The sequence below is a fragment of the Carlito syrichta genome, unplaced genomic scaffold, assembly GCF_000164805.1.
Source record: "Carlito syrichta isolate Samal-C Ts95f unplaced genomic scaffold, Tarsius_syrichta-2.0.1 Scaffold274096, whole genome shotgun sequence".
Taxonomy (NCBI): Eukaryota; Metazoa; Chordata; class Mammalia; order Primates; family Tarsiidae; genus Carlito; species Carlito syrichta.
In genome coordinates, this window is record NW_007218192.1 from 357,551 (window position 1) to 381,200 (window position 23,650).

General features: G+C 52.9%; 1 protein-coding gene across 2 annotated transcripts in view; it reads right to left on the reverse strand.

Moving 5' to 3' along the window:
• Positions 1 to 23,650, reverse strand: part of RSPO4 (R-spondin 4) — a 35,346-nt gene that overhangs the window by 5,720 nt on the left and 5,976 nt on the right. For both annotated transcript variants that reach the window (XM_008052405.1, XM_008052404.1), the window contains exons 2-3: positions 1,757 to 1,945; positions 1,009 to 1,149 (exon numbers count right to left, since the gene is read on the reverse strand). In XM_008052405.1, the coding sequence (XP_008050596.1) occupies positions 1,009 to 1,149; positions 1,757 to 1,945 (330 nt within the window). The remainder of the gene's footprint in view (positions 1 to 1,008; positions 1,150 to 1,756; positions 1,946 to 23,650) is intronic.

Consider the following 23,650-nt stretch of genomic DNA (forward strand, 5'->3'; position numbering starts at 1 on the left):
GGTGGGGGGTGGGAGCTTCCTGCTGCTTCCTTACCCCTCACAATTGTTTCTGCCCCCCCATGTATCATGCAGCCTTCTCTTGAGTGTCTCCTCTGTCCCCCACTGACATGTCACGTGCATGAGGGCAGAAGGTTTGTCTGTTTTGTTCATGGATATGTCCCTATCACCTAGGCAAGTGTCTGGCCACGGCAGATGCTCTGTAAACATTTTTTGAGCAAATGACTGCACAGATTTGATTGGCCATAGAGTAAGGGAATCACTGAGGATGGCTGCATCTCAGGCACGGCCACCTGGGCTCGTGGAGCTGGTGACTGACAGAGGAAACCTGGAGGAAGCATCAGGTTGGAGGGAGGCAGGGGTGGACAGGAGTCCAAAAGCCGCGGGGGTGGGTGTGGGCCTGCTGCTGGGGAAGGGGTCTGCTGGGGACGGTGAGTCAGGAACCGCCAGCGGCTGGGATGATGATGGAATGGAGGGCAGATGGTTCAGGTGAGGATACGGAGAACAGCCTCATGTAAGAAAGAGGACCCACACGCGGGAGTCAGAAGGCGCTGTCGGGAGACAATTGGAGCCGTCAAATACGGAGAGCTAGCATGTGTTGAGTGCCTACTGTATGCCAGCTACCGTCGTGCGTGCTTTCAACTGTAGGAATTCACTGAATCCCCGCGGCGACCCCTCCCCATGTGGTGGGCTCTGTGTTCTATTGCAATTTTGTTAACCTTTGGAGAAACTGAGGGGGCAGGGAGCTGAAGTGGCTGCTTGAGATCAGGGATGAGTCTCAGGCTCAGAGCTGGGACTGGATCAGGTCTGTCTCGTTCCCACATCCGTACCCTGTTCTGCACCCGTCGCCTCATCATGAGGGTGGCGGCGTGCTGCGGGGTCGTGACACATGGGAAGCTGGGGTGTCTGACACGGGGCTGCCGGCCCCCTCGCCGCATGGCATTTTGGGTCTCCTGAAGCCTCTTACCCCTGCTCCAGGAGGGAGGACAGCGGGGGGGCGGGGTCACTCACCCTGGCACTCCCGTGTGTGCTGGTGGGCCGAGGTGCCCGGCGGGCAGGTGGGCAGACACTTCCCCTTGTGCAGGTAAAAGCACCTCTTGCACCGGATGCAGAAGTCCTGGCTGAAGCAGCTCTCGCAAGTGGCTCCACACCCTGTAACAGAGCCAGAGGCCCCTGGGTGAGGGCGGCTGCCAAGGGGGCCTCTGGGCCTGTCTGAAGCCGGGGGCCTTGGGCATCCCCAGGCCTGGAGCACTGGGGATCTGGACTCAGTGTCAGAGCCGTGGCCAAGCCCGGACTCGGCCAAGGTCAAACTGGGTTGCGCGTGAGGAAAACTCCCCTTCTCATCTGAGCAGAAGCTCAGAGAAAGCGAGTCATACAGCAAATCTGGGCTTGAAGTCATACAGCAAATCTGGGCTTAGAGTGTTCCTTTTCCATCAAGACGCAGAGAGAGTGATGACCTGTCCCGGGTCACAGCCAAAAATTAGAGTTAGGAGTCGAGATTCTTTTTCCTATTTGAGCTAGGACCAGAGAAGGTGGGTTACATGCCCAAGGCCACACAGCAAACTGGGGCAGAAGCGAAGGTTCCTTGTTCTGGGAGAGCCGATCAAGGCTTCGAGGGGACTGGCTGGCCCTGGGCTGCCCCCGAGTCTGCTCCCCCTCCGGCTCCCTACCCAGGCTGTGCTGGGGTGGGAGGGTGGCCTCTGGCCTGGCAGCATCCAGGACCCCTGGGCTGGCCCGGGACAGGGGAGGAGCCACGTACTTTTGCACCTGTTGACCTCCTGGCCGCGGATGCCAAAGTAGCCAGGGGGACAGTCGTGCACGCACTTGCCAAACTGGCGGATGCCCTCCCGGCGGATGAGCAGGAAGAGCCTCTGCTGGCAGGTGGAACAGCCGTTCTCCTCTGAGCAGATGACGCAGCCCGTGCAGTTGCCCCCCAGGCCGGTGCCCACTGCAGCCAGACCAGGTCGGGAGGGAAAGAGGAGAGAGAGAGAGATGGTCAGACCCGAGCCCTGCAATAGTGACTGGCGCACGGCCACCCAGAGGCGACACTTTCTGGCTTTCCTTACAGCCAGATGCGGTCATGTGACCCAGCACTAGCCAATGGGAGGTAAGATACAGACATGATGGCTGGAGAACAAGCCGTCATTCTGGATCATGAGTTGGAACCTGTGTCCTGTGAGGTGGTGGAGAAATAAGATGAATGGAGCCTGGGTCCCTGAGGAGGCAGAACTGCTGGACCAACTCTTGCCTGCCTGTGTAAACTGTTCCATGAGAGAGAAATCGGCATTTATTTGGCTTGCACCACCATTGCTTGGAATTTTCTGTTAATCGCGGGGCAAACTTAACCTTGACTGCAGTAGGATGCATTTTTTTAGTGTGTGTGGGAACACATGCATGAGGGGTAGGGCGAGACGTCACCCTTGGCTGGGTTTCTGACCAATACTCCGTTCCTCACTGTCATCACCATCAAGGGCTCCCACCTCCTCAAGGACCATCAGAACAGTGATAATACCGAGAGCTAGCATGTACTGAGCGCCTGCTGTGTGCCAGTTACTGTGTACATGCATGTTGAGGAAGGATCTTTTTTTTCCCCCCAGAGTTGGCAGCCAGGAGCAAAACCTGAAGAAAAACCTCAAGAGAGCATCCTAGGGCTCACAGGGAGAGTCCGCCCTGGCTGTCACCTCAGGGTCCTGATGAAGCTGACCACCCAGAGGGAGGGAGGAGGAGTTGGAACTGGCAGCCTGGGGACGGGGCGGATAGTTCCAACCCCCTGGACCATGTGAGCAGATGCCAGGGAGCCTCACAAGATGGGGGCGCCTCCAAGATGGTGCCTGTGTCTCCTGCCCCAGTGGGACCTGCGCTTGTGTGCACGGCCCTGCACCGGCCCCCTTCCCGTTCCTCTGTGAGCGGAGAGAGGAGGCCGGGAGAGAGGAGGAGAGTGAAGCTGAGTGGGAGCGGGACTGGGAGGAAAGCCCACCCGGCCCCCATGGCAGGGGCGGTCCTCGGGGGAAGGGCGCCTCAGAAGCAGCCCAGCAGACCTCGCCCAAGAATGCGCAGTACGAAGGCCAAGAAGTAAGGGAGAGTCAAAAAGCACCCAGGAGCCACCACGGGGCTGGAAAGGACAGGACAGCTTCTTAGAGGTGTCGACTGGGGACACAGTAAGCAGTTTCGTATTTCTGTATCACCAAGATCGGACTGTTCAAGCAACAGTGCACAGCTCGGCTTGCTCGAGCCCTGCAACCACCCAGCAGCAACATGCTGGCTCTCCGGCTTCCAGACCCTCCCCCGTCCCTATAGACTCCTCTTCGTGGAGTTCCCCATTGTGTGGGGTCCTGGAGGGGATCTGTGCCTTCCTGTGTCTTCCACCTGGAACAGAAGTCAATAAGCACAGCGGCCCCTATTCAAGTCGGCAGTGCACGGGCCCTGACCAAAGGCTGGCCAGACATTTGCCCTGTGACTCCAAGGCCCAGGAAGGGGAAAAAAGAGCGAAGGACAGACAGGAGTGGGGTCCACAGGGGAGGCAGAGCAGGCTGTCTGCCCAGGCATGGCCGGGCCCTGTCTTTCCCTTGCATCCACCCATCCCTCCGTCCTCCCTCCTCTCATCCACTCTCGGATGAGTCCTCCATGTCCCTGACCTCGTCTTTAGTTCCTGGGATTCTGGGAACCCACACTCTGCAGACAATCCTCTTTCTGTTGTTTACAGCTGCGGAGCCCAGCTGACCAGGCAGGCTCATTTGAAGGTGCTCGGTGACCTCGCGCACCCTTTGACCCTGCCCCTGGCAAGGGGCAGTGCCCTGAATTCTCTTGACCTGGGCAGAGAAACCGCAACTAGAGAGCAGAGTAAAGGTTTCGGTGCTTCTGAAGCTTCAGCAGTCTTCCAAAGCTATGTACCATGGGCAGAGAGAAAGTGCGCGTTTTAAGAGCATGTCCCAAGGTCAGAGAGACTGTTACCTGAGAATTCGGCAGAGCCTAGATTTTTCATCCACTTGACAAAAAAATGTAAATTTGGATGTGACCAAGGACTGGCAAGGATGACAGGAAACATTCGCTTCTAACACAGCAGCATCTAGTAAATGTGAGGATGTTCCTTTTATTTTTTTCTTTTATTTTGGACAGAGTCTTACTCTGTCATCCAGGCTGGAGTGCAGTGGTGTGATCATAGCTCATTGCAGCCTCCAGCGATCCTCCCCACTCAGCCTCCCAAGTAGCTCGGACTGTAGAGGTGCATGCCACCATGTCTGGCTAATTTTATTTTACTTTTTGTAGAGACATATTGCCCAGGCTGGTCTCGAACTCTTGGGTTCAAGCGGTCCTCCCACCTTAACTTCCCAAAGTGCTGGGATTACAGGTGTGAGCCACTGCCTGGCTGAGGATGCCCCTTTCTTAAATGTAGCAATTTGGCTTCTGGTATAAACCTCAAAGCAGCAGTTCTCAAACTCTAGTATAAGACAGCAACTCCCAGAGGGCCCGTGACAGTGCGGGTCTCTGAGTTCCACCCTGAGAGTATGATCCAGCAGGTCCAGGAATCTGCATTTCTAGCAGGTCCCGGGTGATGTGATGCCTCTGGTCCAGGGCTCATACTTTGAGAACCACAGACCTAGAAGAACTCCCGTATATGTGCTTGAAGAGACCAAGGTGTTCACAGCAGAAATATTTAATAGCAAACAATTGCAAAAGTCAGCCCTCTGTCGAAAGAATGGTAAATACACTGTGGTACAGTCACACGCCACAGCCGGATGACACACACACACAACCCTGTCTGATAACGGCCGGGGTAGAGTTGCATTTCTCATCGTGGACACAGCTCAAAGACATCGCTGAGATGAAAAATCGAGGCGCACAAGGAGTCAGACGGTGAGGGCAATTTTAATTTCAAAAGCCCGCAAAACAACGAGCCTCTGTGGCATTTATGACATGTATGTGTGTATTAAAAGACCGGAGAAACTCATAGTACTGAACTCAGCATGGTGGTGCTCAGATGTTTGTTACATTATTTTCAATTCTTGACCGTAGGCTTGAAATAGTTCACACAAAAAATGCATTTAAATAGAAAAGGAGTCCAGCCTCCCCTGGGTCTGGGGCAAGTGGGGGTGACTACACTCTTTCTCCCTCCCAAGTCCTGTCCCATCCTCAAGCAGAGATCTTGGGCAGGGGAGGTGACACGTTCTTGAGGTGTGGGATAGGGTTTTGAGAGCAGTGGAGATGTGTGCACCTGAGTGTTGGGCTGGTCATCCCTATGTCCCTTCTCCCCTCATTCTCAGTCACGAAACCTTAATTTCAAGCAGAATTTGTGCCTTCTAAAGAAGACTGCATGCCTCAGGCTCCTTGCAGCTCTGTGTGGTCGTGTGATCCAGCTCTGGCCCGTGGGGTGTAAACAGGAGTGTCTGGGGTAGCACCCAGTAAGTGCCCTGGCTTCTCTCCTTCCCTCCCCACTTCTGCCTGTGGGATTCTAGACTTGACGGCAGAACCAGGTGGCAGAGGTCTCACAGAAGGACACCACGGTGAGCCTTACTAACCAGGACTGCCCACTGCCCCTTCTTTCATGGGAAAGGGAGGGCACGTCGTCCATCCTATCTAGGTCACGAGACCTTTCTGACGCATGATACAGCCATGCAGGTTAGTGCAGCGTGAGGGTCATGGAGACCAGGGCTCCTCGCTGCCTTGGTGCTATGAAAGCCCACCAGGCTGAGATGTGGCCCACTAACAAGGGGCAAGGGAACCCTCGACTGGCTTGAACAGAAGTGCACATGGCAAATTACATCAATTATAAGAAAACAAAATAGCATTTCCTGCAAACAGAAATTTGCAGATGGAGACTCATTCCCTGGCACAGGGAGTGTGGCCCGTTTTGCAGTTGAGAAAACCAAGGCTCAGGGAGCCGTGGTGAGGTGTCCAAGGTCACACAGAGATGGCGGGGGCAGACCCACGGCAGGCAGGCTGCCCCATGCTCATTTGTCCGGGGCCTTCTGTGTCAGGCAGAGCTCAGGGCCACAGGAGATCCCTGTCCTCACAGGTCCCACTGACAGCTGGAAGGGACCGAAGCCCTCAGGGCGAGAAGAAGGATCTGAGATGGAGACAGAAAAACTCTTACTGCTCTCAGAAGGGGAACTTTCTCAGTGCCACTGGGGACCCTGAGGCCAGAAGGAGTCTTCCGCTAGGACAGGTACCAAACTGCAAAGAGGCCCCAGGCTGAGCTGCAGGGCTGTTTGTAGAAGGCTGGCTGTCTCCACATGCTGATGGAAAAAGACCCAGGCGAGGGCCCTGACCTCGGGGAGTGTTGGCCACAGCCAGATCTCAGTATCCTCCACCCTAGTTCTTTGCATCTTCTGCCGCATCCCTGGCCCTCGCCGTTGGCTGGGGCGCCCTCTCGTGCCTCTCTTTTGTAATGGCACCTCTGGCTGTCTGAATTTTCGTGGTCTGTCTGGCGTTTCCTCACGACCTTCCTTAACTCATCAGAAAGAGAAATGCTACCCTCCCTGCCCCATCCCCAAGGTCACAGGAATAGGGACTCGAATGTTCACAGCAGAAATCATCAGTGGTGACAACTGGAGTTTGTCATCAAGTTTAAGAACTGGATGGTTCTTAAACTTGGCTGTGCATGAGAATCCCCAGGGAGGCCTATAAAGTGTCTGGTTTGGGCCCAGGAACCTGCATTTTAACAAGTCCAGAATCAATGTAGTCTGCATTTTGAAAGTGTCCTCCCTGCTCACAATCTGCTTTCCCTGAGAACTGGCCCCAGCCATCAAGTCTGCACTCCACAGCCCTGACCCTGGCCAGGGGCCCAGCTTATACAGGCTGGGCCAGCCAGACTGCCTCTTTCTGGACTGACACACCATGGTCTGGGCTGGCGGGCTGACCTCAGGACATTTGCAGGCAGGGAGAGCAGCGTGTTCTGGTGTCTGTGTGGGAGATCCCTGGTGGGCTCCAGCCAACAGAGTCCACACCCCTCTGCACTCTCTGACTCTGGGCTTCATAAGCTGTTTCCATCCATTTGCACTTCACCTGGGCTTGGCCAATCGGAGCATCAGGTCCCCTTGATGACAGCAGTTGTTAGTTCACACACAGGTGTGCGTCCCAACAAGAACGAGTCTTGAGGTGTTTGCTTAAGTCCGTGGGTCTGGTGTATCTTTAGATGGAGGAGGGGGTACGCCCAAGCTGGTGGGCACCACGTCAGGGAAGAGTCTCCCGAGAACGGAGGGCACACAGCTCCTGAGAGACACAGATTCCAAAACGAGTTGTCAGTGCGTGACCTTCTCCCAGGGAAGTCATGCATTCCCTTCTTTTCTCAGGCCACTTTGAGTTAGATTTTCTGTCACTTGCAACCAAATGATTCCCGACTCAAACAAAAGCAGAGAGAGATAAACAACAAATCAGATGCAGAGAGAAAAGTGCCACCAGAAACCTCGCAGGCTCCACGGGACAGACACGGTGTCCGGTTGCCTCCAGTCCTTCCAGAGACTTGGCTTAGCCCATGATGCTACAGAAAGTCACCTTTTCACTGCTGTATTCTGTCACCTTACAATAGAACGGATGTGTCTTGTGGGATGAGGGACATCGTAGCGGAGAAGCTAGACTTTGGCTGGGTGAGATACCTGGAGCACTGCCCACCCAGCCTGGCTGACCTGGCACCCCAGGGAACCTGGGGTTCCACGGAGCACACACTGAAGCCCCTTGGAACCCTTGACATCTCAAGGTCTTGGCCTCTGTCTCTGCCCTCTCCCGGCTCAGATGTGCATCTCAAAAGTGTTCAAGCTCTAACTGCAGCATCCCCAGAGCGCATGGCAGGTTCCCCGTGTCATTTCCCCAAATGACTGTCTCCTGTAATCAAGGCCATCTACCCCTAGTCCTTGAGGGACATCTGGGATCTGAAAGTTACAGGTTCGCCAGGAGAAGCTCACCTTCTCAGCAACCCACAGTGAGTCTGTCATTGAAATGTCCCTGGTACCCTAGACAGGAACTCCAGCCCCACATTTTTTTTTAAAGAACTAACTTGGATAGATTGCCAGCATTTAAAAAAATCAAGAGACTTCACATTAAAAAGCTACAGTTTGGACTTCTCTGGAAAAAGTCAGAACATCTGCCAATACTGGGCCTGCATTCTCACAGGGCAGTATGTGGGTGGAGTTACATAAATGAGACACATGCTGTCCATTGTGCCGCAGTCCCTGCCACTCCCTATTATCATCCTGACATCGAGAGCAAAGTTCAGCTGCCGTGCATTATGGCCCTCGAGCTGCATTCTATGCCCTCTCACATTAGAAGATAAGGTGGAGCATGGGTCACCAGCCTGGGTGTGCTTCCAGCTCACCTGGAGGGCTTGTGGAAAACACAGGCTTCTGGGCCTCACCCCAGAGTGGCTGAATCAGCCGTTCTGGGTGGGGCCTGAGACTCTTCATTGCTAGCAGGTTCCAAGGGTTTGCTGATGCTACTGGTCCTGGGCCCACGCTTTGAGAACCACTAGTGTGGAACAGGGTTAAGAGTCAGATTGGCTGGATTCGAATTCCAGTTCTGCTCCTTGCCCATGCACACGTGACCTTGAACTAGTGCTTTAACCTCTCATCTGCAAAGCAAGACTCCCACTGGCTGACCTCACAGGCATGTTGTGAAGACCGGGGCAGGGCCTGGAACTGGGGCAGACTCCATGATGTGACTGTTCCTGCTCTTGCTGTTACCACCTGCCCTGCCTCTGTTGGCGTTTGTCACCCTGGTACTGCTTGGCCAATCAGCACAGAGCCTTTAATTTTGATGCCGACATTTTTGGGGGTAGAGCTTCTTCATAATCGGAGTGTGCCCAGGGAAGTGTGTGTTGCATGAGAACAGCGTGTGTCATGGAGAGCTGAGGATTGACTGCAGCTGTCCTGGAGGCCTCCCTGGGAAGGACACTGCTGCCCCCTGCCCCATGCAATGAGCCTGAGGAGGGCAGACTCTGCCCTGGTCCCTGCTCTGTCCTCGGGAAGGATCCAGAACTGTGCAGGGGGGCCCCATGCAGAGAGTGCTGGGCAGCAGAGCCCCCAGTCCTTGTCGGGCAGTGGGGGATGCAAGCCACCGATGACCAAGGGGAATAAACAACATCTGGGCACCCGCCTGCCGGCCTGGGCTGCCACATATGGGAGGCAGTCATCACCCTGGGGCCTGGCTCAGAAGAGCCCTGGGCACATTCGTGCCACATCCTGCATACCACCAGGGGTGGGCCCTGCAGACAACTCCAGGCTTGCAGGCTCCCTGGGGCGTGGGGCTGGAGGTCTCCAGCCACTTGGACCCTGCTCGGTGCCTGGGGCAGGGGATACCAAGAGGGACTCACATTCAGCAGAACATCGAGGTGGCCTTGGCTCTGGGGCCCGACAAACCACCACTTCCTGACTGGGTGATCTCAGGCAAGTAGCTTCCTGACTCTGAGCCTCAGTCTCCTCTTCTGTAAAATGGGGACAGGAGTCGCAACCACCTCCCAGACAGCTGTGAGGATGACATGAGCTCACCCATGCACAATGTTTAGCCCAGCTCGTGGCAGATGAATGAGTGCTACATGCTTCACTGAGTCAAGAGAGAGATGGCTCTTTGAGAGCTGGGCCCTGCTTGGCTTGCTGTCCTTTAAATCCCCATAGATTGCTGTCTGTCGGCGCCCATGAACTGTTTCTTAAATAAGTGAGTGAATGGTGGCCTAATCCGAGTTCTGAGAAACTGCCCTGGGAGCTCATAGTCTAGCAGGGAGGACCAGGTTCACACAAATGCCAAGAGAGCTGCTGACTCCTGCCCCATGGGCTCGGAGCCAGTGAAGGACCCATGAGGCTGGAAGGTGGGGAGCTCAGAGTTGGGAGGCAGCAGGTGGTTTTCTGGGAAGGCAGGTATGAGACAGACACTCTTTTTTTTCTCTTTTTTTTTCTGAGTTGGAGTCTCACTCCTTCGCCCAGGCTGGGGTGCAGTGGCACGCATGTTCACGGCCACCCCAGCATCGACCTTCTGGACTCCGGCGATCCTTTCGCTTCAGCCTTCCAAGTAGCCGGAACTACAGGCATGCACTAACATGTCCAGCTAATTTTTGATTTATTGTTCGGACGAGGTCTCGCCAAGTTACCCAGGCTGGTCTTGAATCTGCAGGCTCAGGCAATCCATTTGCCTCGGCCTCCCAAAGTGCTGGAATTACAGGCTGAGCCATTGAGCCCAGCCAGGAGGAAAGCTTTCTGAGACACATCTTAGATGGTCCGAGTAGGTACAGGCAGGGAGCCTGGGCCAACAGACTGCAAACCCTGCCAGGGCACCTGCACACGATACTTGGGCTCCTGGGTCATCCAGAATGGTTGTCATCCTTTGACCCCCAAGCCTGCCGAACCTGCTTCTCTCAGTCATTTAGTCCACAACTGCTCCACAGGGGGCTGAAGGCCTCGGGGTCATTCTCACCTCTTTCTCTCTTCTCTTGCCCACATACCCTACTATTGACCTATCAGGAATCTGGTCAGTTCCACTTCTGAACTATGTCGGAGGCCAAACACTTCTCTCCACCCCCACGGCTCCTACCCCTTTTCATGCTCTGGCCCTGGCCATGCTCTACATTCCTCAAACATGACAAAATCACTCCCACCTCAGGGCCTTTGCACATGCTTGTCCCTATGCCTGGAACCCCTTCCTACACGGACCCATGAGGCTCCTTGCCTCGAATATTCTCACATGGGAGATTCCCTCTTAGATGCTAATCTGGTCCCTGCTCTGTCCTCAGGAAGAATTCAGAACCTGCTATGCTGCCTCCTGACCAGTCTTGAGTCCAGGAATGCTCCCAAGATATCTACGAGATGTGCTCCCTATATGTAGAAACACCTATTTACTGTAAGTTCCACCCTTCTGCCAAAGCAACTCTTGGGTTGTTGCAGATACCATAGGCCAGGTGCCTGTCACACAGTCAGTCACCTGTACGTCTCTTCCAGAGCATGCAGACTTTCCCTCAAGACGTCTAAGTCCTGGGTATGGGATTTGCTGTGCAGAGTTCTTGCTGTCTCACGGCCACCAAGACCACGCTCTGTCCATCAGTCCCTAACACACAAGACTTTACCCACAGCCAGGATCTGTCTGCTTCATCCTTGGGTTCCTCGACTCCTTCTGCATTTAGGAGTTGCTTTGTGTACACGACCGTTTCCCAGGACATCCCCTCCCGGTGAGAGCTCCCACATTCACAGCCACGCTGTGTTGTGCTTCTTCCTACCATCTGTCCCACCTGACAGGTGTGAGACTTGTCTGTGTGTGTGTTTGGTGTTTCCTTTCCACCAGAGATAGACGGGCTCCGGGAGGCAGAAAACCCAGAGCTCAGGAGGGACAGGCCACCACAACTCTGCTCCCTTGATGAACGACCACGGCCTCCTTCCATCTTTCAGAGTTGCTCACGGTTTCATGTGGAGGCTGCAGAATCCACTCACCCATGGCAGAGAGGAGGGAACTGAGGTTCAGGGTGGTGATGCCGATGCTGCTTGCCTGAGGTCGCCTGGTAAGAGGCGGAGCAGCTGTGCAGTCCAGGCTGTGTGCAGCACTTGAGGCTAAGCCTTGAGGCCACATTGTATCCTGGGCACCTCCTTCAGCTCCACACAGAGTCACAGGCTTACTGACCAGGGCTTGCTAAGTCCCCAGTGCTGGGTTCAGGTCACTGCCCTCCTTCGGCGGGCTCTTGGCCTGACCTGAGACAGGAGGTGGGCCACCTGCTGACAGGTTGCCCAGGACTGGCCCTACCCCCACCACATTCCACATCTTCCCTCAGCCGCAATGGGTCAGCAGATGGGTGTTCAGCTGGGGTGAATCGATCCCCTGTCTTTCAGGTCCCTTCCAAATTCTCTAGGAGTGAGGCTCTGGTCACCCCACAGGGGCTTGGGAGGCTGGAAATGCCTGCTAAGTCGTGACCACTGCTGGCCAATCTGGCCGGAATCCTTTCAGCCATGGCTTATATGTGCCAGAAGGAGGCTGAGAGGGTAGCATGTAGCCAGGGTTCAAATCCACGTTTGTGGATCTCATGACCAGTGGTGATCTAAGATGTAAATCCACATCAGAATCCCCCGAGGCTTCTTATTTATTAAAAGCAAGAGATGCTGCTGCCTTGCGATCCCGGCAGCTGCACTGACACCTGAGGTGAGCCCCGTGTTAGATGTAGGTGAACTCTTTTGAGATTTTCAAAACTACTCTGTGAGGTCAACCAGGGCTTCCAAACTGTTACATGTCCAGGGATTTTGGTTAAGATACAGATTTTGATGCTAAAGGTCTGAGGAGGGGCCTGAGACTCTGCTTTTCTTTCTTCTTTGTTTTTTTTTTTTTGAGGTGGAGTTTCACTCTTGTTGCCCAGGTTGGAGAGCAGCGGCATGCTCACGGCCACCATAGCCTCCACCTGCTGAGCTCAGGTGATCATTCCGCCTCAGCCTTCTAAGTAGCTGGAACTACAGGCACATGCCGCCACGTCCAGCTAGTTTTTTTGTGATTTATTGTAGAGACAAGGTCTCACCAAGTTGCCCAGGCTGGTCGCGAACCCGCGGGCCCAGGTAATCCTCTCGCCTCAGCCTCCCAAAGTGCTGGGATTACAGGCTGCACTTAGCCACTGTGCCCAGCCAACTCTGCTTTTCTAACAAGCTCCCTGGGATGCTGATGGTGCTGGCCTCAGATCTCACTTTAGATGTGAAGAGTTGGATGCTGTTGTCACCTGTCATTGTATCATCGAGGAAGCAAAGACTCAGAGACAAATGACCAGCAGTGCTGGAGCTGGACTTAGACCCACGGCTGTGAAGTCCCCAACTCTTCCTACTGTGTCACAGTGCCTTGCCCTGGTGGCGTGATAATGGATGGGCAAAAGCGATAGTGGAGATGACATTTGGAGGGGGCAACCTGACTCCTCACAGGAGGGACATTTCCCCAGGCGACCAGCATCAGGGACAGTCTCCGTCAAGCTCAGCATGACAGGAAGGGGAGAGGCTGAGTTGACGTGTGCCTGAGCATTGTGTGCAGGTGTGTGCTAACAGATGAAACCCATCTTGAAAGGGTTCCAGTGTCCTGGGTGGAAGCATGGAGAAGATCTGAACCCCTGCCCCGTACTGCCACTGCTGGGTCTTACTGGGGCCCGAGTGGTGTGTGGCCACTGTGCAGAGTAGACAGCTGGTGCCTGACATCCCTCCCCATATCTAATCACAGCTCCCTTCCCTAGTGTTAGGGACCTGCCATGGGCCGGGTACATTCTGCCCTGCAGGAGCTACTCATTAAGACAAGTCACATTTGGGTTTCTGGGGGAGCCCCCTGGGCACTGAACAGCCCAGAGTGGTCACCAGGGACCTTCAGAAAAATTGAATGTACAAAAAGGCTTGTGATTGAATTCCTCATCATGCAGCAAGCTGCGCTGGGGACAGGGACAGCTGAGACCAGGACAGAGGAGGGCATCATACTGTCTGGCTGTTTCTCCAGATCTACCTCCCCAGAGCTCAGCACACTTTGTTCATGAATACAGATTGTTGCAAAGCTGTCCTGAGTATGAAACTGTCTGTAAAACTGTTACAAAACTGCCAGGTGTGAGAAAGTGTCACAATGTTGTTGTATATGTGACACTGTGTAAGAAATTGTCTTGCAACTGACCTACAGGTAAAACTGCCACGAAGTTGTCCGGTATGTATGGCTGCCACTCTTTTGAAAATATACTGAGGAAAGAATTCCTTTCTTTTCATGTAGGTGAAGGTTTACCATGTATGTGATCTTGAAAAAGTTGCTGAAATGCTTGGTGCTCCGGCTGCTTCTTCCGTAATCATAATACCTGGTTTACAGTAGGTGCTCAAAGATACTTGTTGAATGACTCTTCAGGGCTGGGAAGTGAACTCCAACAGACTCTGGCTCTTTCTGGTCCACCGTGGGGGAGTCTAGTCTGACCATGGGTAGGTCTCTTGCCTCTTGGGTTCTTTCTGAGCTGCTGTGGTTTATGGAAAGTGCCCCAAGACCTGTATATAAAATGTTCGCAATACTGGGGGCAATCGATGCTGGCTGCTGATTCCTTCTCTTTCATGGTTGTGCAGGCCTATCTTGGCTCTTGGGGAGGCTGCAAAACTTTAGTTTTGACCCAGTAGGACATCGGCAGTGGTGAGGACCCTGGCAGGACAGCTCCAGTCAATCAGGATGCTCATGTCCCAAAGGGGGTGATCCCCACTGCTTCAAGCTCAGCAAGTCCCCACAAGCCTTGGGGAGGATGTGAGCTCCAGGATTATAGGAAGGGTTGGGCAAAACTCATCCATCCATCCATCCATGCATCCATCCATCTATCCATCCATCCAACAATCCATCCATTCACCCATCCATCCATTCATCCATCTACCAGTCCATCCACCCATCCACCCACCAATCCATCCATCCATACATCCATCCACCCACCCACCCACCCACCCACCAGTCCAACCATCTACCCATCCACCCATCCACCCACCCATCCATCCATCCATCTATCCACCCACTCACCCACCCACCTACCCGCAAACCAGTCCGTTCGTCCATCCATCCATCCATCCATCCACCAATTTATCCATCCTTCTGTTCAACCATCCACCAATCTATCCACCCAGTAGATATTTCTTGAACACCAACTATTTGCCAACCTCTTTTCTAGACTCCAGGAACAGAGGGATGAAAACAAGAAACACAAATCTCTCATTTGCTTGTATTTGATTTATTAAACAAAGTTAAAAGACAAATCACAGACTGTAGAAACATTTTAGAAAGTTACACACAATAATACTGAATTGAAATGTAAATTTCTCAGGGACTTTTTTGTGTTCACCAATGACTCTCCAACACCATGCTCAGTGTCTGGTATCTACTGGGTTCTCTGTAAAGGTTGAATGAATGAATGAACTTATCTTGCTGTTCTAAAGAGAGCTGCCTCATGAGTCTGAGACTGGGGCCAGATACCCCCACCAAGACTAACTGAGAGGGGTCAACTGTTCCTGCCTCCTTCCAACTCTGCACTGCCTCCCCAGCCGGTATAAGCCCGTGTCTAAAGGGGATCCAGGGAGGATTGTCCAGCAGTGGCCGAGGCAGGGCAGGGCATGTCCCCAAGCCCCTAGCCCAGGTGGGCTCATGGTTTGGAGGGGAAAGAGGCCTTCTACCCCAATTGAACACACGCATGTTGATCTGCCCCATGTCTGTTGGGGGTGAGGGGAGAATAAATGAGAAACGCAAAGGGGAAAGGGGCAGTTATGGGTAGTCTCAACTGCCGCCGTTTGGCCAATTTCCTGTCAATTTCCTATCCAGGTCAAGTGGACATTGAAGGAGGTAGTTGAACTTGATCTAAGCTGTAGATTTCCAGCCCAGATGGATATGAGCTGTAGGGAGCACCTTGAAGGTAGTGAGGGAGCTAGGCTGATCAGAAGAAGTTGACCTGTGCTCCTTCTGTGGTCCTACCTTTGCCCCAATTAGGGTGCCTGCCCCGACAGGGGTGGGGACAGAGGAACATTTAGTCCCAGCCCCTTCCCTGCTGCTCAATGACGGTGAGCCCCACATTTTCCAATGCTGGGAGTTGTGGAGGCCACAGTAGCACCACAGAAATAAGTGACAGCTGTCTCTGTCCCCATCCCTTCTGCCCTCCAACTGACAGGGGAGAAATAAGCCCAGGGGGAGGAGGAGAGGGAGTGACAAAGCATGACATGACTCCCCACAGAGCAAATTAATGGAGCTAGGAGCTGAGTCAGTGATGGGAAAGGAAAGAGTTTTGAATTAGACCTATGTTTTAAGAATTCAGCACCAGCTGGGCTCGGTGGCTCAGCCTGTAATCCCACGCCTTTGGGAGGCTGAGGTGAGTGGATTGCCTGCGCCCGCGGGTTTGAGACCTGCCTGGGCAGCGAGACCTCATCTCTACAATAAATCAAAAAATCAGCCGGGTGTGGTAGCGCATGCCTGTAATTCCGGCTACTCGGAAGGCTGAGGCGGAAGGATCGCCGGAGCCCAGCAGGTGAGGCTGCGGTGGCCGGGAGCGGCCACTGCACTGCAGTCTGGGCGACGGAGTGAGACTCCAACTCAAAAAAAAAAAAAAAGAATTCAGCACTGGACCGAGCTTTTTCATACTTGAAACTTATTAGGAAGCTTTGAGATCTGCCCAAAGTTATCAAAGATTGAATTTTAGAGATATGATTGTGAATAAGGGGTAGGGAAGCACATATCATGTTTGTAGCCTGCTGTTACATGTTTGGTGTGATCATTAAGTCAGTTATACCACAAAGTAGGGCAAGGACGACTATCCTTAATCTACAAAGAGCTCCTAAAAATCAATAAGAAGAAGAGGAACAACCCAATGTGGAGAAATAGGCAAAGACATTACAAGTCATTAAGAAAAGAAAGATAAGTCAGGCATGATGGCTCAAGCCTGTAATCCCAGCACTTTGGGAGGCCTAGGCAAGAGAATTTCCTGAGCCAAGGGGTTCGAGACTAGCCTGGGAAACTTGGTGAGACTGCGTCTCTACAATAAACCAAAAAATTTGCCAGGCATGTTGGCATGCACCTGTAGTTCCAGCTACTTGGGAAGCTGAGGCAGAAGGATCACCTGAGCCCAGCTGGTCGAGGCTGCAGTGGCCACGAGTGTGCCACTGCACTCCAGCCTGGGTGACAGAGTGAGACTCCAACTCAAAAAAAAAAAAAGACAAATCAGCCAATAACCACATGAAAAGCTACTCCACCCCCCCTAATAATTTCCAAAATGATAATTAGAACAAGAATGACATACTACTGTGACCTACTTATAAGACAGGCAAACGATAAAAGGTTGACAGCATCCAGCACTTCGTTTTGAGAAGGAAATTTAGGCAGTGTCTATTGTCTGTAGCACAGGGGTAGTAACTGCATTTTACAGATGATGCCCTGAGGCTCAGACAGGGGTACCGGCACTTGTTCAGAGCCACAATGTGAATCACTGGAGGGCAGGAGCTGGAAGTCATGTCTCTGGATGGGTACCTATGACTCTTTCCCTCTGGGCTGAGGATGGCTGGGGACCCCCGCTATTGCCAACACATCGCCTATCATCATCCTGTCCTTCCCAGAGACGAGGCTTGCAATCAGCCCTCAGCCGCAAGGCTTAGAGGGTGACAGGGGGATCCAGTGTTTGGAATCAGATAAACCCGCTCTCCAGCTCAACTCCACCCTCCCGTCCCTGGGCCAGTTACTTAACCTCACGTAAGATGGAGACAATCGCTCAGCCATTGGAAGGCTTGTTCCTTCCACAAATAGTTACTGAGGGCCTACTATGTGTCAGGCTCTGTTCCAGGCACTGAGGATACATCAGTGAACAAGAGAGTCTGTCCTTCATGAGGTTTGCCTCCTGGAGGGGAGAGACTGGTCACTAGAGAGAGTGATTCCAAACTGAATTCAGGTTAGCAGAGTGATGGGAGGGTGGGCCTGGGCCGCCAAGCAGGGCCTCTCTGACATGGACGAGGAAAGCCCTCTTGGCAGAGGCCGGCAGGGCTAGAAGTCCAGAGGTGGGAAAGAATGTGGTGTGGAAGAGGGCAGGGCCCAGGGTGCGGTGGCCAAGGGGACAGCGGTGGGTGGCGAGGTCTGAAGGCAGAGGGGCCAGACACTCCCGGCACTGGGCTGGGGAGGAGTTTGGATGGCGCTGGTTTTTCTGGAAGCGAGATAGGAAGCCACTGCAAGGGCAAGTGAAGGAGGGTCTGCCCCCCGGACAGCTTCCTCTGGTGCTGAAGGGAGTGGACTGCAGGGTGGGAGTGGGAGATGGAAGCCCAGGCAGAGGTGCTGAACGAGGCTGGCAGCTGTGAGAAGCAGGTGGACCAGGGAGGGAGGATGAACGAATTATGCTTGTGGGTAATTAGGAGACTTGGAGGGCAGGTAGCCTGGGCTGCAGTGCAGCACGTAGTAGGTCTCAGCTACCTGTCCTCAGTTAATCCCATGACTGTGTCTACCTCCATCAATGCCCCAAATCGCTTCCCCCCGTCACGGGTTCAAGTCCTGCCTCCTCGACCTGTTGCTGCCTCTTGACTTTTGCAGGCCGCTGGGATAAGGTACTTGCCCTGGGTTCTCTCAGGTTGTTGCTTTTAAGCAGATCGCTGACTTCTCGCCCTCCCCCCCAAACTAGGGTGAGACCTGAGGCCCTGTCTGCTGGGTGGCTTCCTATGTCACTTTCAAAGTTGAGAATAGGTGGTAAGTCACAGTGACATCTGCCCAGCCCCCAAGATGGGGAGATGGGAGGCGGCATCAGGCAGGAGGGACCCGGGTCAAACACATAGGTCTGGGTCTTGGCTCAGCCACCTTGACCCTGAGAAGACCCTTTGACCACTCTCAGTCCCTGCACTTCCTCTGCCAAGTAGGAAAGAGGCCATTGAAGGCTTGTTTGGAGGGTAAGGTGAGGCGCCAGGCAGTAGATCGCCTGGCTGTGTGCTGGCTCACATGTCAAATACCCACCAATGGTAGCCAGCTTGATCCTGATGCTCTGCCCAGGGTGTAGCCTGTCCCTGACACAGTGAGAAAGAGCTCCAGCGGCAGAGCCCCAGTGTGGGTCTTAACCCAGACCCCGTGAAAGCTGGGCAACTAACTTCACCACCCAGGCTCCTATTTTCCTCTTCTATAAAATGGGTACCAGTCTCCTAAGGTTGTGAGCAATGCGCATGATGCATCTGGCACATAGTAGGTGCTCAGTAAATGCTAGGATGCAGTGGGGAGCAGCTGGAGGAAAGGAGGGGAAAGAGATGCAGTACTTGGCAGGGGCGACAGGAGCACAGGGGCTTGGGGGCTTTCCTGGGAGCCCCACCTTGGAGATATCTCTTGGCCCTGGGCCCTGTGTCCACCAAGTCCAAACCCAGGTAGTTGGAGGGACCTGAGCTTGCACGGGCATGGACATTCTACACCTACTGTCAGTGGGCTTCAGTTTCCTCACCTGCAAAATGGAAACCATAATCCTTCTTGCCCATTAATAGCCAGGATTCAGAATTGGAACCAAGACAGGCAGCCCCTGCCTGCCTATCCCCACCCGAGCAGAGATGCTGATCTCTGGGAGTACTGGTAGATTTTCGAAGGGACCGGAACTGCGAATGTCAGAAGCAGGGTAATGCTTCTGCATACTCACAGTGTGCCAGGCTCTGCACTACCGAGGTTCTCATGTTAAGTCATTTCAAACCCACTGTAGGCTTCCAAGGCGGGGCTACACTTACGCCATTTTCACAGGTGAGAAATCTGAGGCTCAAAGACATGAAAGCATTGGCCCAAGCATGCACAGCAAGGGGCCAGGAGCCATGCAAGCCAGAGCATCCCTCTCCCAGCTCCTGACCACCAGGGTGAGCCCGGAAGCCTCTTAGCTCCTCCTGATCCATTCCTGCCCTGGTCTTCTAAAAGCCACTCCTCTCTCGGGGCCTGAGGCCTACTGGGGTGGGCCCCAGACTGGAGAAGGAGTTCTATAAGCCACATCAAGGCAGGACGGAGGAAGAAGGCTACACTCAAAGTCTCCAGCCTGGGCTGTTTTCATTGTAGGGATGGAGTCCTGGGCAGCATCCCCGGCCTTCAGGGAAGCCTGCACACAAACGTCCCAAGTGCATTTTCTCTCTCTCTCTCTCTCCTTTCTGGGGATGGGGGTTGCTGATGCAGTGGAATCCAATGATCCACCACACTGGCGTGATTCAGCCAAGGTGAACAGGAAGTGTGAGCTGTTGGCTGGGGACGTTCGGGCTCTTGGGGGGAACTTCAAGCCCCTGCAGGGTGTCGTTCAAGACACATCACCCACCTCTAACAGCAGGGAGTCTCCAGCTGATATCTCTTTTACCTCAAAACTCACTACTGTTGAGCCTGCCTCTGCCACCAGAGCCCGGAGCCCCAAGGGCAGGGTCTGGCTCATAGCAAGTGTTCCACAGATGTGTGCTGGTCGATGCAGTGATCCCAGGGGCAGTCAGAGATGCGTTGTCCACACTTGGGAGTTCTAATAGTGTCTTCAGGGGTCTGATGGATGCTGTGTAGAGCTAGCAACTATGGGAAGAACCCCTCATAGGAAGGGTAGTCCTCATGAGGAATGGAGAATGGGGGCTCACACCCTGGGGTGAGACTTCTTTGTTGGTTTTTTAAGAGATGGGATCTTGCTTTGTTGCCCAGGCTGGCCTCAAACTCCTGGGCTCAAGTGATCCTCCCATTCCAGCCTCCTGAGTAGCTGGGATTACAGCTGGAGTGTGACTTCTTATAAGACCTTCTTATATGGACTTTTTATTAGCTAAAAAAACCCAGACCATAAGGCAGAACAATCCTCTGCTCCCCCTTCAAAAGCCAATGGATTTGACCACATTAACGGTATCATAAGTAATGATTTCTACTCCTCAAAGGACACACAGAGTTAGCAGGTGGGAGTCAGACTGAAGGAAGATTATTTTTTCAATGTCAAAATCAACAGATTGACATGTAGGTAATACAAGGAAGTCCTATAAATTGACAAGAAAAATTCAGGAAATCCACTGTTAAAAGTAGGCAAAATAAAAATCAAATTAACTTTTAAAAAAGCTCAAGGATAAAATAAAAAATTTAAAATAAGGTGAATAAAAACCACATCATTAAAACAAACTTAAAAATTAAATAACATAGCACTTAAAAACAAAATAAGAATTGAAAGTAAGAATGTATCAAAATGTGTCTGTAAAATAAATCAAAATTAATCAAAATCACTTTAAAATCTTAAATAAAATTAAAATTTCAAGTCAAAAAAGAAATAAATGTTAAGAGTAAAATAAGAAATCAGTTCCTTTTGATAATTTAAAAACTAAAGAAAATACTGAGAAACACAGAGGGAGAGCAGGTCTTGTGGGTTGACGCTGGTGATGTGCTACGGATTACGGAGTCTGGTGCAAATGTCTGTGGTGGGGGGAGAGGGATGAAGGCATTGGGGTGGGGTGGTGAGGGGAGGGAGAAGGAAAGGCATGTCCAAAGGCAGCATCTGACGGGGTTTTTCCAGCCTGCTGTGGGTAGAGGACAGGACGTCAGGCTCCCCCACGGCTTCACCCATAAATAGCCCTCGCGTCATTTATGTATGCGTAATGTGCTGGCAACATACACACTGGCACGCACGTTACATTTCATCCTCGCTGCTGTCCTCTGAGGTCCACTTGCAGAGGCGCGAGCAGAGGCTCAGAGAGGGTCACGGTGCCACAGCCATATGGTGCTTGGGACCACCCTGTCCACTGCATCTGACTTCCTCAAAATGACCTTGTGATGAGTTCGATTTACTGAGTCCTCTCAAGTAAAGGCATGGTGGTCCCCGACATCAGGCTTGAATGTTCTGCACACTAGAAAGAGCCAGCCTCCATGACTCAGGACTATGATCACCATTAATTTAGCACCAACTGGCTTCCAAGCGGGTCACATGCATCACCTCCTTGACCTTCACAAAAACCATATGAAGTAGGTGCTCTTACTGTCCTCATTGTATGGACAGACAGCATCGAGATTCAGGAACGAAATATTATCACCCAAGCATGGCAGCAGCAGAGCTGGGAGCTGAGCCCAGGCCCGTCACAGCCCAAATCTCACACCCCCTGCCTGGCACCAGACACTGTGACAGTTCACTCACGGAGCACTCCCAGTGTGCTAGGAATGCGTTGTCTGTTTCGTACCCCATTTTGCAAATTAGCCAATGGAGGCACAGAAGGGAGAGAGGATCCGCCCAAGGTCACTCATCTAGTGAGTGGCAGAGCCCACGGCCTTTGTGATAGCGTGCCAGGCCCCCTGTGCTCATCTGGGACTTGCTAGAGACAGCTGTGCCCGCTGGCCAATGCCAGAGTGGCTCAGAAGGGCAGTTGTGACGTTCCTTCTCTTTGTGTCCCCACCCCAGCGGATGTGGGCACCGCTGTCGGGCTCTAGGGAAAGTGGAGGCGTCCGGTGAAAGGGAGTGGTTTCCCCATGTGGCCTGGGTCCCCCGGGGTTGAGAATGCCTTTCTTTTGAGCTGGTGAAACAGAACGCCTCACTGGCAATGGCACATTGGAGTCCTCACCTCAGGCCACCAAGCAGGGCCCTATGAAGCACTCGGCATTACTACCAGAACTCGACCTAGGGCAGGCAGTGGCAGCCCAGCTTGGGGCAGCAGTGCCCCAGAGGAGTCAGCCTCACCCACCGAAAGTTGGGATCCAGACCATTCCTGGGGGGTCTGAAGGAACCCTTGAGGGTGGGCCTGAGGGCACGTGTACCTGGATGCTGCTGACTGTTGCTCAGAGCTGGGAAAAAGGCTCCAGGCCATGGAGACCCGGGAGGTACATTCCAGCCTTCTCCCCTGGCCTGTGTGCCCTGGGCAAGCTGATGTCCCTTTCTGAGTGTGCAGGGTTTCGTCTGCAGAAGAGGGAGAAAAACAGGATCAAACCGCCTCACGGGCTGAGTGTGGATGAACTGGGAGGAGGTCTGGTGTGGGGGTCATAGACCCAAGCTTTGGAATCAGTTGTCTGATCTCAAATCCTGATTTTTGCCATTTACTCTGTCAAGCTATTAGACGGAAACACATGATATTGCTAATATTTGTCTGCTTCCAACCTACAAAAGTGGCGATTTCATGTGCTCCAAATAGTTCCTCTCTCTGAGTTCAATTTTCTCCTCTAAACTGTGGATGACAGCAGTCCCCTCACAGGGTTGCTGTGAGGATTAAACAAGGCTGAGAGGCAACTGATTCAGTGGTTAGACCAGGCTCTGAGACTAGGAAAAATCCGAACCTTGGTTAAGTGGCCTTGGGCAATCACATAACCTCTCTGTGCCTCAGTTTTCTCATCTGTAAAATAGAAGTAATGGTATTCATCTCACCAATTTATTGAGATAATGTAATCAATGAATATGTATAAAGTACTTAGATGAGTGTCTGACATGTTAAAATAAAATGCAGGAAACATCTGGCAGAGAATAAATGCTCAACCACAAAACCAAATCAAAAAAGAGGCTTTTCGAAAAACTTTTATGCCAGTGAAAGTTTGATAGGAACATACATGTGTGTGAAGATATAGGTGAGGAGCACACACCCATGTGACCACCGCACCCAGGCTGTTCTGTGGTCCAAGGGTGCCCACAGTCCAAAGCTCTGGGGACAGGACTGGCCTTGACGCCATGATGACTCTCTGTCTGGCTCAGGCCTCAGCCAGTCCCTCCCATGAAACCACAAAGTCAAACTGCAGACCCTCTGTGGTGGCTCCATGGTAACTTTGTAGGCCTTAAGAGGCCCCCATTCCCAGGGCTGGCCTCCAGCTATGAAGCAGCAGCCTCCGATCTGTGAAAGCCCCTATGTCCATCCCCTCTCTGACATGTATCCCCAGCCCTGGGGAAAAGGCCAAGTGGACTGACCATTTCCAAGGTGCATGGGGGAAACTGAGGTGGCTTTAAACCAGATCTGTCAGACTCTGGGACAGCTGCCTTCCTCTCTCCTGGTCTTTCATACCCTCACCCCCTGGTCTCTCCAGCACACTCAGTTTCACCTATAGCTGGTGACCTTGGGTAGGGGCTTTGCCCTTGGGTCTCCAGTTTTATGAGGTCTCAATTGGTCATATTGGCCTTAACGTTATATTATTCTATAATCTTCTCTAGAACTCCAGAGAGAAAATGAAAGTTAAGTGGTCTGCAAACCGTAAAGTGCGCCATACAAACAAGAGCGTGGTTAATGGCAGCATTTGATGAACTTTCTGGAGAAGTCTACTGTATGTAGAGTTGCTCCTGTGGGCTTTG